Genomic DNA, 17,389 nt, shown 5'->3' with positions numbered 1-17,389 from the left:
AGTATTTTCAGAAATGTTCAGCATCCAGCATCTCCTACTGTGAAACAATGGTCAGGTTTTCAGAAGAGTGCAGCACATTGGAGTCACCTATTTTTCATGCCTGACTTCAGACACTCAGTAAATTCTGAGTGTTCACTTGCCCTCTGAAATTCAGTTCTTTTTGAGATAAATTCAATCTCTAATCATGTTTTCTTTTGCTGGACTCAATGAAAAGAAAGTTTTACATTGTTCTGCTCAAACAGATTTCTGGTAGCTGCAAGATGGAATACTAAGTGTGAGAAACAGCGCATGTGATGCCCCTTCTTCAGGACAAGGATCATTATTGTCAGGTCATCGGTGAGCATATGTCATCCACATCATACTGGAGGCAGTTAGTAGTTACAGTTTAAAATACACTAAAAATGGAGAACAGGAAGTAACGCATCTGTTTGCAGCCTTTCAACTACTGCTATTTATCTATCAGAAGCATTTACGGGCCTTCTACTAGAATCTTCATAATAAAACCCTTACCCTGAACAAGATGGGAGAAGAGAACTGCAAATAAGAAAAGCTAAGTCCTATTCTGACAAGACAGTTGCTGCTCATGTTGAGGAGATGTAGGAGACAGACAGATATGACTGAGGCTTTGTTATCTAAAATGTCCTGTTAAGAACTATCTTCAGTCAAAAGAAGCACTTTCAGCAGACAGGATCCAGATCAGAGACAAAAGCATCTGAATCAATGTCCTTCAGCAATGCTATAAGGACAGAGATGTTAAAACTACCAAATAGTTATGAAAATACAGAGCTAAGAACCTCAGAGCACTGACGAAGAATGCAGAAATCAGATATGTTGGTGCCAGTTCAGAATTTTCCATGTTACTTCTGTTCTGGACCAGCTGCCAGTCTCATTTGTCAGCTCACAGGGCTGACACTACAAGCCCTGCTGTTTCCTTATACATGTAGACACTATCTTGTACAGACACTATAAGAAAATCCTAATTTAAACAGTCTTTCCATGAGATACATAACTAGAATCGGATAGAGAGAATGTTTATAGCAACTAGATATATTGTTTTCCACTAATGTCTTCTGAAGAGGTGAATGTAAAGTATTTGAAATAGAAATATAAAGATAATTCTAGATTTAAATGGGCATAAAGGGCCTCTCCTTGCACCAATGCCCAAACATGTGCAGGGGTCCTATGATATACATGCAGACATGCTCCTTTGCAGACCTCTAGTCTATTAAAACCGGTGCTTTGTACATTCCTGGCTCAAGCTACAGAACTGAGACGTGGACCTGCGTTAGTTGGAGGTGATAAGCTAAACAGAAATCTGAAGTTTTGGAATAAAGATTTAATTCCTCCACAGAGTTTCCTGTGGATTGAAATTTAACTATGCTTTGCTGAATATTGCATTTTCTAAAGCAATGTCACTCTGACCTTCCCTACTATCGTTCTACCTGCTGTATAGAAAGAATAGAAAACTGTAATTTGTTACCTACTGGAAGAACATTTATGCTTTGTAACTAGTACCAACTGAATTTAGTATCTTATTTGCTTCTTATTTAGAGAATCCAAAAAGCATATCATGTTTAACTACTGTTATCTTTTCCCATTTTCTTGCTTAAAATAGCATAGAAAAAAACATAAAAGCCTAATTGTGTATCATCTGCTAGCACAAGTTGAGTTCAACACAGAAGGACAGAAGGTGTCTCCAGAGATTTTGGGGGTATGTAATTGCTAAGACACAGTACAAAATAATTCATTCATTGGTTGATTCAAACCTTATAAAGTCAAAGTAAACTGCACAGATCTCATTGCAATTCATTTAAGACTAACACCTAGGTCCATAACTCACCAAGCTGACACTCAAAGCCAAGGCTAGCAGTGCACCTACTGGCTGTCCAGAAAAAAAGCCAATAACTAAACCAACAATAACTTAACTACTTCAGTTTCCTACTTGGGAATGGAGGAATTCTGTGGAAACACACATACAGATTTTATTATCTAGTTTATTATCTATTAACTATCATTATTTAGCAACTAACTTTTTAAGGTACATTCATGAAAACCGATTATTCACTCCTTGGTAATAAAAGTTGTGAAGTATTGAAAAGTTTTCTGCTAACATAAAGAAATCAGCAGCACAAAAATCAAACCAGTTTAGCACACTGAAAGTAGTATAAATAGAAAAGTACAGATCTATAGTAGCCAAGAATGTAAGGGAACAAGGAAACAATTTCAGATAACTCTGCCTGAGTGATGTCCAAGTGTCATATACTGTGAATGTCAATTTCACCCCTTCTTCTTGAAACTAAGGTCAAATCAATCCTATCATCAAAAATTATAACGGGAGAAAACACAGAGAAATCACATATATGCAGGAAGTCAATAACACATGACATTTATTGTTCATTATTCTTGGTATGTTTTTATGCTTTCAGACAAAACGGAGCTTGACTGTAAGGTACCAAAGTTACACCATCACTATAACATGATGTGGTGCCATTTTGTTTTAGTGAATTTAGTACATTAGTAATTGAACAATAGCTGAAACCTGATTTGCCAATTTCACATCAAACCCCAAGAAACCACAGCTGAAAGAGGAGTGGTTATTAACAAATTATATTACATGTCTCTGTCAAACAGTAGAGTATAGGCTCATACACAAAGCTGGAGTTACATAAGGCTATATCCTGACACAGAAGTGATAGAATCCCAGAATTAGAAATGTGCACCTTAATATGCCCCTTCAGCTCCACTGAACTCCAACAATAACATGGCTTGAACGACAAATGGCTGTTCTAACACAACTTCAGAAACTGCTAATGGCAACTTCCCAGTTGAAAGCTAAGCCTAGCTGAACAAGTTCTCCATTCTCACTATACCCCTGAGGTGCAGTAAACTCCAGGTTTCAGCTGAGTGCTGCTGTCACCATCATGCACTGACAGTAGTCACGTGAGACAGCCCTTCCTTCATCTCAACAGATGTGCAGAATTATGGCTTGATTTAAACTTCTGGCGGAGGTTTAAACCCTATCCTCTTATAAGGCAGCCAACGTTTATCAAACAGAGTTAGCAAGTGGCACACAAAAATAAAAGCAGGGATTTCTTCCAATAAAAAATAGCTAAACTATAGACATTCTTGCTACTACACGTTATTGTAGTTAAGAAATTGCATTGAATAAATTCAGAGATGAGAAACCCATCCTGGGATACTAACTGCCTGAAATGACCAACTGTCTTAACATTTGCATTTACAATCGTGATATTATCATGAAAGCAAGAAGTGTAAAGATGCCAGATCTCTGAACTCTGAGGATTTGGGATTGAACTGCCTTGGAAAGTCAACTGCAATATAGTAGATTACTTCTAAACTATCAAACTATTATAAAAGGGTGTCCTGGTTTCATCTGGGATACAGTTAATTTTCTTCCTAGTAGCTGGTATGGTGCCATATTTTGGATTTAGGATGAAAATAAGTTTGATAACATGCTGATGTTTTTGTTGTTGTTGTTGAACAGTGTTGCCCTGGGGGTGCACAGGAAGCTGGGAAGGGACACAGCCAGGACAGTTGACCCAGACTGACCAAAGGGACATCCCACACCATGTGGCATCCTGCTGAACAACAGCACTGGTAGGGTTGGCTGGATGGGGGGTACAGGATCAGGGACAGGCTGAGCAACTGCATTGTGAATCACTTTTTTTGTATATTGTATTATTATTATTATTGATGTTGTTTTCCCCTACCTTTTGTGTCCTATTAATCTGTCTTTATCTCAACCCACGAGTTTTACTTTTTTTCCCCCAAATTCTCTCCCACTGGGGAGAAGTGAGCAAATGGCTGCATGGTGCTTAGTTGCCTGCTGGGTTAAACCACGACAGAGGGGAATGCACTTTCTCTCTCAGTATTTACTCTCTCTCTCAGAATTGACTTCAAACAAGAACCGGGACAGAAGCTCTGTTTCCCATACCCCAGGCCCTTATGCCATTCAGCACTGGTCCACTTTATCTAATTTGAATGCAGTTACCAGTAGCAGAGCATAGCTATAGCTTATAAAACACAGAGCAGAAGGAAGTCCCTTGACTTATAAGCATAAAAGACTTCTACCATTCTATTAAGTAAATGTACCCATTATTTATTTCATCAAAACAGATAATTCATATTGGTTTTGCTAAGTTATATGGAGATGCAACAGCAAATAGGCAAAGAGAGAAACTATAGACAGAAATCAAAGCCCCCATATGTTTTGTTCTATGTATCACCCTATTGTTTGCTGTTGCTTTATACCATTGACATGACTTCTGTCCTCTCAAGCTGTTTTGAGTACTGATAAAATTTATAGATATTGCTTTATTAATCCGAAGCCTACCTCACTGTCCTAATTGCCAGGATCTGTTTTGCACTTGTGCAAAGGACACAAGATGAACTGCTGCTTCAGTATGAATAATTTTGGAAAGAGTGTTGGCAGTTCATGTCTGGGCTGGAGAGAAGGAGATAACTATATGATGCAGAACCTAGCACAACTGCATCTGCATATAAATAGACTTAATCAGAAATGCAAATTGCAATCAGAAGAAATTTTAAAAGCCTGTGATAACTGAGCAGATAACAAAAGGTCAAACTCTCATATAGCTGAAGGTTTTAAACTGTTATCAGTCAGCGGCAATTCTTTCTTTATAAGCAAAAAAAAAAAAAAAAAGACAAGTACATGCCAGTCTGTAACCAGTGGCAGACGGATTCTTGATATATTTCTCCTATTAATACAACTGTTCTGTTGTTAAACCCTATTTTACACTGTTAATCAACTTATTCAGGAAGCATCAATGAAATGAGAACAAAATGAAAGCAAAAACAGTCATCATGAAGTAATACAGTTAATTTACATGACCACACACGGAAGCAATTTCTATCTCCTCTTCATATCCATGTGTGAGGATCCAGATCGTCAAATCTTAACATACTTGGGTAAATGAAAAAATAAATGACGACTAGTGTTTGCTGCAATCAACAGACTGTTTCATAGTATGGTCAAAATTGCGTGTTTTTCTTCCACAGTAAAAGCAGCCTAAGACTCTACGAGAATAACATTGAAAAACGTTATTCAACAGCTTCAAATGTTGGCTTCTTCCTCTTTTGGGAAAAAAAAAAATAAATCGATAGTAGCTAAGAAAAATACATTTGAAGAAAGGTACGTAGATATTATATGATTTTACTTACTAAAATGAGAATATAACAAATGTTATTATACATCATTTCAAGGTGGTCTAACCATAAACCAGTCTAAATTCATGTAGAAGTTAGGCTGAAAAAAAAAAAGTCTTGACATTACACATTTTTAATGTGTTATCTTATGAGAGATTCTTAGGATTTGAAGCAAAGATGTTTACCAAACATTCCTTTCACCTGACTAAGTTGCTTCTGAACAAACTAGTGAGTGAAGAGAGCCATCTAGTGTCATACCTTGGAATTTTAAAAAGGGTTTTCACCGGATGCATGTCAAATAGAGGAGGGTCTCCATCCCCGAGCTCAATAGCTGTTATTCCCAAGGACCATACGTCACATCGAGCATCGTATGAATAGTCATACTGCTGTTCACAAGCAATGACCTATCAGCAAAAAAAAAGGAAAACAATGCATTAACCTAATGCACATTTCAGGCCATCCTAGTATGACACATAACTCCACCGAGTCATGTCTAAAATCCTAATTAGCTTTCAAATGCATATCTTTGCCTGCATATCCCAGCCGGGAAAAATCCCACAAAATGTAACAGTAAATTAGAACTTCTTAGTTGTTTTGTGTGTGTGTGTGTGTGTGTGTGTGTGTGTTGTTGTTGTTGTTTTTTTCCATTTATTTAATATGGTAAGATCTGTGGAATGCTTCAGATACTGATACAAAGAAATACACTGTACTAAATTCTGGTTTTGAAAACACTTCCTACAGAAACCAATGCAATAGCAGAGAATACTATTGATGTTATTCTTACTAACTTCTATGACTATTCATGAGGATAGACTGATTTGCACAGCTGTTTTTTAGATAAGAATTTTCCATCAATCATTCCTGCCAATTTTGGTTTGTTTGTTTATCCCTACTAGGACTGAGTAGTTAAAAAAAAATAAAAAATCTTAATTAATACATCATGTACCTTTTTCAGTTTGTCTAAGACAAACTGAAATAACAGGAATCTTTCCTTGGACATCACCAGAATTTTGTATCACAAACCTAATGCAGACTACCAGTTAATTAATTGCTTTCATTGTAACCAGAAGCTAACCATTAGATAGAACCTGGAAACAATTTTGCATTTGAACATGAGATTCAAATTCAAGTTTAGCCTTTATCTTTGCAACAGACTCAAGCAAAAAATCACAGCTTCATTGCCTTTCATTCTATCATGATTTGGAATTCTGTCTCAAGTTCACCTTCTCAAATTTAACCAATTATATGAACTGCTATGAAAACGTTGGATCCCTGAATATTGCTAATATCTACTTCTATGATTTTTCCTTAAAGTTTTAAATATTGTTGCTAATTTGTACTTGAGATAACCAGAAACTTCTGATAGCATGTCCCAGGATGGATGTATCTGTGTTCCTGTAAGAGGGTTTTGTTAGTTTGTTTTAAACTTGTGTTACTTCCAAGTTCTGTGCTAGGGCTTCAGTTTAGGATAGTGCTTTGCAGCTTTGCAGAGTAAAACCTGCAAGTCAGCATTCCAGGTAGCTGCTGGCAGACAGTCACACAGAGCCTGCTATAAGAAAACCTTTCCTGCAGAAGATCCTGATTACAAACCAAGCTCTCAAATACTTTCTCCATAAACTCCCTTAACAGGGGAGCTCCAGGTTCTGTTCCACAGGCCCATAGAGCCTGCCCATCTTTTGCTCTGGAACTCATGACTCCATCACTTACTTTAGCAGAAATCAGGGGTGTTGCACATACTATTTAAAATACTACAGCAATGCATATGATTTTTTTTTTTGGGGGGGGGGGGGGGGGGGGGGGGGAGGGCAGTCAGTCACTTATTAATTCCCTTCTCATCAACAGAATGTCTTGAGTGAAAGCTCTGAAGTATTTCTTAGTTCCTCAGAGAGTTCATTATAACCTCAATTTCATCCCAGAGATTCCTCATCTCTTGAAAAAAAAAAAAAAAGTTTTGCAGTGTAACAGGCAGATGCTATGCAACTCAATAAGTCAGCTTTAAACCACCAGTCTCATTTCAGAGGCTTACACAATGATTTAATTTCCTTATACCATGCCTTAAAGAGAAGGAAAAGAAATGAAATTTGTTGTAGAAACTTGTAAGAAAGTCAGTGTTGAGATCCATCAGCAATATTGAAATAACTTGTTCTAGAGAGGCCCCTCTTGGCATTGGCTACAATTTCCTTCAATGCAGTTTTGCCCAGAGGTTGGAAGGGATACTTGTGTTTCTTGATTGTTTGTTTCTTTATACAGTTCCCAAAGCATCTGTATAACCATGGACATTTAAAAAAAAAAAAAAAAAATGTCATGCAAGTTTGATTCCAAGGTCATGACTCATAGAAAGCTGAAAATGGTTTATCCCTACGTGACTAATGAAATGCACTTCCTTTTTTAATACATGAATAATACTTATCTGCTTGTTTGAAAAACCATTAGAGCCCATCTCCTCGCAGTGATTATCTCAGAAGTTGCCTGGTTCTCATAATTGTGCTGAGTCCTTTGCAAATACTTGGCTATTTGTTCTCATACTTTATGAGGCAGATAAATATATTTTTGTTTTCAAGGGAAGGAAAAGAAGCATCTGCTCAAGGTCACAATGGACATCAGCAGCAGTGCCAGGAACATAGCTGAGCTCTCCTGCATTCAAAGACACCACCACTCTTTGCTCTATAAGCACACTAAATCACTTCTAAGTACATAGCAAGTTTTGCCATTGGCTTGTATCTCAGTCTTAAAAGGTTTAACAAGCTACACCAAAACTATATGAAAACAAAGGGCTTTGCATTTGTGATGGATGATGAAGAGAAGGTATACTGGCACTGTTGGTTAAAGAAGAAAAAAGTCTTTGAGTTTCTCTCAGCTTCATAATATATTAGATATCAAACAAAGGGAGAAGAATGAATAAAGCATCTCTGGACGCCCTGGGCTCCACCACTAACAGCCACACCTTCAGTAAATAGAGCACATAGTGGTAAAATGACACTACTGCAAAATACTGGCACTAAACACTGTCAGATTCTCCTCTGTTCTAGTAACAGAGCCTGAAATGATTGTTTTAGAAAAATATTCCCCTTAATTTACATTGTCTTTGTTTCCAACTCCAGCCAAGGGACTTTGCTAGCAAGTACCTTGTAGACAGTTAGCATGGCTATAGCGAGACCAGCCTTACAGAAAATGTACAAATTGAACTGCTTTTCTGACACTGCACATGCAGCATGTATATGGCTTTAACGATCACTTTGGTTTGAAATAAGTTTTACATTTCTGCAGAACTTATTATTAGAATCTTACCATTTTATGCGCCACTTATAGAAGCACCAATGGTACTAATTTTTATTTTCAAAACAAGAGTCTGATTTTACAACTTTTTCCTTGATGAAAGGTCTAAATGGAGAGTTCGCTTTATATGTTGGATAGCAGACAACACTACCTCAAAACAAAGTCTAAATAAGAAACAGTTCTCTCAGTCAGAGTTTACAAGCTAAGCCCTTGGGAATGCCCCAGTTCTGTCTTGCCTTTAAAACCACTGGAACTCCCTGCAGAGCAAAAATCTCTGAAAGCCAAATAAAAAAGGAAAAATACCATTCACTTATCCTTAATTATGTTCCTGTCTCTACAGGGAACTCAAAGAGACTTATTTTTTGGGACCATCTGTCCTTTTCAGTCAGAGCTCTGGAGCTCAAACTGCCTCTCAGCTTCCAAGGCTCTGCTGATTCCTGCTCTGCCCAGCGGGGTGTGAAGGCAGACAGCCCGGAAGAAATGATCTGAAACTGAAGAACACGCTACTTCCTTTCTCTACCTCGTGCAAAGACTTCATCACATCTGTACCAATTTTATATCCAGCAAAATCCTCCCTTGCTGGTACAAGCAAAAAGGAAGAGGCAGTTTGCTTCCCCAAGCAGCAGGGGATGATGCAGTTAATCTCAGGATTTGCCAGTGAATGCCATGGGAATAAGCACCAAGTCCTGCACTTTGGCACAGACTGGTTACGTGCACACAGCAGCCCAGGTTGCTAAGGAGACAGACTGTCACCTTTTGTACTAGTTGTAATTTCATCATGGTTTCACACCCAGCCATACAGCGTTAGGATGGAAAACACCTTAACATCACACAGAGAAACAGACAATGGGATGGTAGTTGTCAACACCGTTTGTGTTGAGGGTCAAAGTCAGAGTGAAGTGGGGAGCCAATCACTGGTCTGCCAAAAACAGCACATAAATGAATCAGTCACACAAACTGGAGGGCATTTTGAGAAGCCAGTGATCAGGCATTCTGTGCAATTTATAACGTCTACAGAAATACAACAGTTCACAGAAATACACAACAATTCACTCCCTGACAAGAAGATTTTCCTTTTTCTGAAGGATATAATTCTACTTGTTTTGAAATCATTGCAAAGATTTTTTTGAACTTCAGCAGGTGCACAAGCAGATCATGGGGTGGATGTAAAAGAGGCAAAACAGATAATACAGAGAACTAGCTGTTATTGGTACACTGGACGTACTGCTTATGGGCAGAAAGTAAGCTATACTACATATGTTCATATTCACATATATTCAGCTGAAGCAAAATACATCAAACCTTTCAAAGCTTACCTGGATTTATTAGAAGTGAACTTACTTCCATTTTGCCTCTGCACAGTCAATGCACGTACAAAGCATAGCTGCAAGCACACACAATACAGTAGACTGATAATAACAGTACGGATCTGCTACCTAGAGACAACTGCTACACAATTAGCTCTGGTGACCCACCAGCAGAAGCTGCTCTGCAGTTAAAATGTTGATGCTCCTGAAGAAAGGCAGTGCTGTTTTCAGCTGCCGTAGCTAACTAAGCAGCTTATGAGGTGTGTGAGCACAATGCTGAAAGCAGAGCACTGCGTATGAAAAAATAAACGTGGTACAAAATACTTACCCTTGCTGCAAGGAGAACAAAACTGCTAAGTATGAAAATCAAAACAAACCAACTGAATTTCTGCTGTCCACCTGACATTATGTAATCCAACTTAATTTATCTAGATGGTAAATATAAAATTGAATATTGTTATAAATCCTACGTTCTCAAAAACAAAAACACATCACAACTCTTTCACCATAGCATTTAGCAGCACTGGAGATATTGAATTATCCAGACCAAAGTTCATATCTTTGTATTTATGGTATAATATATGTAGATTTGTCTATATGAATATACATGTATTTGTATTTCCCCTATCAACCCCTCAAGCACATTTAACCTATTAAAACAACAGCAAATTTGCAGCTGAAATTGGTTCCATATTCCCCATCTTCTTATTTGTATTTCAGTTCCTTATTTATGACTGTCATTCAAATTTCTATCAGAAAAAGTATATCGTTTAAAGTGCTACCAAAATAAAAAGCAATTAATATTTAAATATTTTGCATTAGTAATTATTTAAATTAATGTTGATCCATTGAAAATTATATATAAACAATTATGTTTTTTTAACAGCTGTGAATAACTAATTTTTATTTTTTACCTCACCCAAGCCAAATAGTCCTGAGACCATTAGACTGCCCTGCCAGAAGGCTACATCTGTAGGGAAATGGAGTACCTCTTATTAAACCAACTGATACAGGAAGAAAAACGATCAACTTTTGAGCACACAACTGTTTTGTTTTATACCATGAAAATTAAGAAAGGGGTAAAAATAACCAAGACAAAAGCTAACATTTATTTATTTGCTTCCTATAAAATCTGTGTTCCCAAAAATATAACTTTGTTTATATCATGCCAGTCAAGTCTCAGAAGGTGGCACATTAGAGTTACAGGCATTTCAGTTATATGTGGCCATTTAGAGACCTAACTCTACCCCATACTCTGTCACTGACCTGCTATAAAGATTTCACTTTTGTGTCCCTCCTTTCCTCCATCCAGTCTTGCTCCAATGGTTTCCACCGTTTTTTCTTCCGTGCTTTCTCACACTTAGGGTGTAGCAGTTTCTCTCTGGCATGCCTATACCACTTACCACATGCCACAAGACCAAACTCAAAGCCAGTGCTGAATTCCAATAAAATATCTAATGTTCCTAAAAAATAATTTCTAACACTGTCCCACTGCTTTAACCTCCAGAAAGCAGGGATGTTATTTCAGAACATATATCAAGTAGAAAATTCCTTTACACCCTACACCTAGCGTACAACCATAAATACAGTAATGGTATCAACAAGCAATGTTCAAATCACAATGTAGCAAACATAATTCATATAAAACGTTTATTTTTTCCCCACTAAATCCATGGGATTTTCAAGAATTTCACAATTAATCCTTGTGCTAGATAAACACAAAATTCTGTAGAAGCAACTGAAATTTTCTCTATGCCTATCTGTCAAGTTTCTCCCTAAAACTGATTGGTGATTTTTTTTTATTACTATTTTGAGTGCATATTTTTTAATATTGTCTATCTTATATTACTTACTGTAATTCACAAAGTTAAAAAGAAAAGCGGTTACAGTTAATTCAGTAACATCTTAAAAGCTGCAAGAGAATAGTTGTTAAACATTTTTGGAAGATGTTAAGAGGAAATATTTTCAACATTTTCCTTATTAAAATCAGAGAAAGTACATTGTTCCTTATGTTTCTTTATCATAACATGCACATACTGTTTCACTGTAGAACTGTTTTTAAATATCTTTCAGGCAGAAAAGTGTAGATATATTCTATATTTTCTTGAAATCTATTTATGCTATCTGTGGTGTGAATTCCTCCAGTTCATTATAAATCAGTGTTTACAAAAATGCCATGGTTAGTTGGCATTTAAAGGCATAGTGTAAATGTGCACATCAGAAGAGCTTATTTTAGCTAATAAGGAAATACAGCAAAGAGACCTGGAGCTATTAACAGGATGGTGACCTTGAGTCCTATGAGGTAAGCAAAGAGCTGTCAACTAAGATAGACTGGAGTATGGCAAAATGAGAATACATTCAATAGTTTCATATGAATGTATCAGTGTACTTTATTTAGAGTTAATTAAAAAGATAAGTCCAGGTTTGCAATGACATTATCTTTTCTACATGATTTTTCCAACTCAGTATTTAACTACACAAGATGTATTTATTATTAAATGTTTATGTGCTGTTTTTTGTGTTGTTTTTTTTTTTCAACGTTTTTTTGTTTTTTTTTCCCATGTTTCCTACAATAGGAACGTAAATAAGAGGTAAGTAAGAGAAATTAGGTCTAATCTACAGCATCCAAAAGAAAGCTGGTTTTGGTCCAGATTCTAAAACCTGAATATAGCCCTTACTTAATGAATACTGACTTCAATAGAAAAGCTGCTGTGAGTATTCACAAATGAGATTTTTCTCTTTATATATTTTTCTGTATTACTACAGATGTCCTTTTGGTGCTATTTATTTTTCATACTGGTTTGGTTACCTTTTCCTTAGATCATGCAGAAACAGTTTAATATTGAATGCAAATATTATTCATTGTTTCAGTATTAGACTTATTTCACACACATATGAACAGATTTAAAGATGAAAAAAAACACAAAGGAACACTGGGGAAAAAAAAAAATAAGCTAGTCACCTATTGTTCTGACACTCCAGATATTTATTCTGATGCTCAGATGAACTCAGTTTTATCCCCAGAAATATGAGTTAATTCAGGAGGGAAAAGGAAAATAATCTGTTGTTTCTCCGGCAGTCTGGCCGGTCATTACTTCGTTTTCTCAGGACAGTAACAAATACCCATAGTACAGAATTGGCACAGTTTTAAATAATAGTGTGACATCTGTAATCCCTCAGAAATCAATAGCAAAATATAGCCAAAATTTTACCTCTGATGAACCCATTATTATGGAACTCATATGATACCTTTAACAACGTTGGATCTCTTCCCTACTGTTGCGTGTCATATTTCAAAATGTAATTCTTTAAAGGATCGACTACATTTTATATTCATTTTTTCAAACAATAAATATGTATGTGCCATTGTCATTTTATAGCAGTTATCAATATATAACGCTGTATTCTTTGTGTTTTTAAATTGCCTTCATTGAAGACAGAACTGAAGAGATGCTGATATTCTTCTATTTCTGTTTCCGAAACTAGACTTGGGCCAAAGAAAAGGTACAGATTCTAACTGTATTTGTTTCAAAAGTCAAGTTTAGTTTCAAGGATCTAAATGGCCAGATCATGATAGCATTTAGAAATCAAAACATGAACTGGGACATCAGAAGCAAGTATGGTGGTTTGCTTTTGTGATATTTCAATTACTTGTGAAAAAGAAAATTTGCAATTTAATTCTGACTTAGTTTTGTCCAGTTCTGCAATGAAGGCTGAACACAAGACACACTGAGATTTGGAAATAGGAATGTAAAGGCAGTTCTGTTCAGAAATTTCAAATCTGGTTCCTCCTACTAGCATTCAACACAAATTATTCCAGCATAATAGCAGCAGCTTTCAGTTAACCTCAGGTGTTTGGCAATAGGGAGCTTTAAATAATTACAGTACTTAAACAATTCTGCCTTATTTATCTTTTTTTTTTTTGCCTTGTCTGTACTCAGTGTTCCAATTTCTACATGTCTATGTTTGTAAGTGTGAGACAATACTAATTAGGTTAAACAGCAATGATTGATTTTCTGTGAGTCTACTTAAAAGCTTCTCTATCCTTGCCAAGTTCATCACTTGCTTCCACACTGCCTAGTTTCTCTACCTCTGCATTTTCAGCAACTTTTGGTTAATCCTGTGCTCTGCTCAAAACAAATACTCAAGGACAAATCTTTTTGATCTGTCCTGTTACTGCCATTCAAGCCTTAGTCATCAGAAGGAGGAAAAAAAATAAAAATGTCCCAGTCACTCACAACGGTTAAGCTGCTGCTTTTCATGCTGACCAGCAAGAACACTGAGCTGAACAGGCCACCTTTTGCCTCAGCCACTGCTATTTTCTTCTGATCTTTTGCTACTGCAGGTACCACATTGTATAATCTCTTTGATGCATTTTGCACACCTGATCTTAAAACATGACAGTTTTCCTTGTTATACAGACTACTCCTACTCCTTATTCAAGCTTATCTAGTAGTTGTTGTTTCCAGAATAGTTGTTTCCTGCTTATATTAAGTTATTCATTCATATCTGAATATTTTCCTGTGGTTTAACACAGCTTCACTTCGCAAGGGTCATTTCTCTACAATGGTCCTGTAGTCTCCTTTCAAGGTAGGCTTTTTCATCTTCCCTCTCTATTTTCCCTTCAGATCAAGTTTATCTTTCTCACCCTTACGTGAGATGAGGTCCCATGATGGATTTATGCATTGACTGGGTCTCCTGTGTTTCACGTAGCAGTGAAAGTCCAATTAAAAAAATAAATAAATCCTAGTCTTCACGCTTTTTATTTTGATGATTACTAACATTTCTTTCCTGTCCTTTAAGGTATTTTTGGATTTGACATAGATTCTATCCTATGTCAAAACCTTTAAGCAGCCAGATTTTTGTGACTCTTGAGTGCTTTTCTAGTTTTTACCAATCTTAGTACAATTTCACCTAGAAACCATTGTTCCTAAAAAGCTGCTACCCAGGAAGAGTTTTTCAGCTTTTTTTTTTTTTACCTTCCCCCCCAGTTCTAAGCCTTCATATTATGCATAAAAATTTGGCTGCACTTATTTTTAAAATACCAGAAAGGTCTCCCTAGAAGTAAGGTAAACTGCACTTCACCCAACAGTTGAAAGAGGTAATTCATACAAACACAAAGAAAGCAACTGTATGACTTGAGCACGTGTTACAACAACTGGTCATTTAAAAGCTATTTCAACAACAGCGTAACAGGCATCTGAGCATCCTGCAGCAGTTTTGCAGATTGGCGCACCTATGAAACGTGCTCAGTGTGGCTTGCATTGGCATGCAAATGTGACTATGCTTTATGGCACTGGGTTGGCGATTTTGACAAATCTTTCCAGTAAACAGGAAGGATTTAAAGCTAGCCCTGTTCCAATTTTGATGTGCTATGCACATAACATACATTGGTTATAAGCATGTCATATTTTCTGATCAAATCTATCTCAAAGTCTCTGCTTATTCCTGCAGGTTTTTACCTTATGTTAAGAATAAATACTTGCAAGCAGGATGAAAAATACATTTGGTATGATTGCTGCCTTTGATTGCAATTACTAATGCAAGACCGTACTGAAAAAAAAAAAAAAAAAAAAAACTTCTATTAATCTCAGTTCAATAAAATATTTCATAATATAAGGAGGAGTATTTTTTAAAGGTTTCAGAATGTCTTCAATGAAGGTGATTCCATAAATAATGCTTGCACAGTGGTTTCTAAGGTATCTTGTGTCTCCTTTGTGACGTAAACTGGTTGTTATGGAGATGGTAAAATATCAACCATTCTTTGTGAGACTGTACAAGATCAATTTTGGATCTGTTACAGCAGCTTCTTTTCTCTGCTCAGCTGTAATCAGCCTTCCTTAGCAAGAGAAAGGGATGTATAAAAAGTATAAAGTATTTTAAAACAAACATTTACACAACACTTTAAACTGTTTGATGTACAGAAATAGACCTGCGTGCACTTGTATGTAACATGCAAATTTCATCCCAAATTCAATTAAGTTTAATGGCCTTCAACATAAATAAAGCTATACTGTTATTTAGGTTTAAGAGCATACAAAAAAATCAGACCACTCCCTTTTTAACCCCTTTTGTTTTTTTAATTTCATAAACTGTATCATATAAAAAATGTATTTCTTACAGAGCGGTAGACTAAGATCAACAACTTTATATCTTAAAATCTTTAATTATTTGGATAACCATTTAACCCCAAATTTACTGAAATTACATAAGGGACTTTTTTTTAAAGTGTGTTTTAACTTTCTCGAGCTTCATGAGATAGAAGATAAAGGGTTATGCCTGGAGAAAATTGTATAAAAAAAATATAGTCTAAGGCCATTGGCTAGGACCGCCACAGATTATTTTTCTCTGTTTTTAATCTATGCCAGTCCATGGGTCCCACTGTGCATGTTCCCAATCAGTGAAAGAAATCTGAACTTTAGGTTTTGGTACTCACAAACATACAGAGTCTTTGTACCACCTCACAAAGTCAACCAGCTGTAACTATTGTCTGTGTTACTCTGTTCCTGAAGTAAATCTTGTAAAAACAAATAAACAATAAGAAAACATAAAATTTATTGTCTAGTACTGGCTGCTTTTTAAATCTATGAGTAAAACTTGCTCAAATTTTACTATAATGTGCACCCATCGCTCTTTCACCCTGACATCTCTCCCACTGCATTGACACTTGTAACTGTTCAGTGGTGGGAAATAATTTCTTTAAACACAACATGCAAAACTTCCTAGATGCCTGTTATACATTTTCAATTACCTACTTCCCTTCTACCATAGCATTTGAAAAACCTGTGAGAAGTAGTACAGATTACATGAAACTATTACATGGACTATACATGAAAGTTGTTGTTCTTTCCTAGTAAACATTTAATTCTGGTTTAGTATTTACCTTCATACTATGACTGATTCCATGACATCAACACGCATATGATTACGTTGAAATTTGCCATGTTGTAGCTTATTCAAACACTTTATTCATTACATTTTTTTCGGCTCAACTACTTCACAAGACAGTCTGTTTAATCTTAAAGAACACAATTAATTTAAGCTTAAAGAACACACAGCTGAATCAGGGTTTTTTCAGTGTCCTCTAGCAGGACAGGAAGGTGGAATCTCCTTCTCCCACCCTGTATTCAGATGTATAGACAAGCACACCAAAACACACTCCCCCCTGCTATAAGACCAGCAGGACGTAAGACCCTAATGGAGAAGGAGAACTAGATGTTTGAAAATGCATTAAGATCTTCAAAAGAAAGACAAGTCAAAAATTATTAACAGATGTCATTCTTATCTACTACTACTGTTCAGTGTGCATACTTCAGTTTAGCAGACATTAAATCCTCATTAATTTAACCTTTCCTTTAAATATCAGTGCTGCTTAGGCCAATATAGTAATAGATTAGGACGAGTGATGCAAGTTTTTGCTCCTGAAAGCACACACGTATAGCGTAAGAACTACTATTTTTTAATCTCCCTCTCCCACACTCAGAGTACCTACCTTCATAACTAAGCAAATGGATCAACAAAATGGATCAATTAGCCAACTGTAGAAAAACTGCATGCATTTTCTCAGAACAGAAATCCAACCATAGGTAACAAACCATGAACACATGCACACAAATATT

At 36.3% G+C, this 17,389-nt stretch overlaps 1 protein-coding gene across 4 annotated transcripts in view; it reads right to left on the bottom strand.

Annotated features, from left to right (window-relative positions):
• The window catches only part of MYO3B (myosin IIIB), a 196,826-nt gene that overhangs the window by 145,714 nt on the left and 33,723 nt on the right, over positions 1 to 17,389 (bottom strand). For 3 of the 4 annotated variants that reach the window (XM_068685651.1, XM_068685652.1, XM_068685654.1), the window contains one exon: positions 5,446 to 5,591. In XM_068685651.1, the coding sequence (XP_068541752.1) occupies positions 5,446 to 5,591 (146 nt within the window). Of the gene's footprint in view, positions 1 to 2,343; positions 5,059 to 5,445; positions 5,592 to 17,389 lie in introns of those variants that run through there. The other variant, XM_068685653.1, reaches the window with a different exon arrangement.

This window comes from Anas acuta, chromosome 6, assembly GCF_963932015.1.
Source record: "Anas acuta chromosome 6, bAnaAcu1.1, whole genome shotgun sequence".
Taxonomy (NCBI): Eukaryota; Metazoa; Chordata; class Aves; order Anseriformes; family Anatidae; genus Anas; species Anas acuta.
Note: the sequence above shows the minus strand (reverse complement) of the source record. Positions and strands in the feature narration are given on the sequence as shown.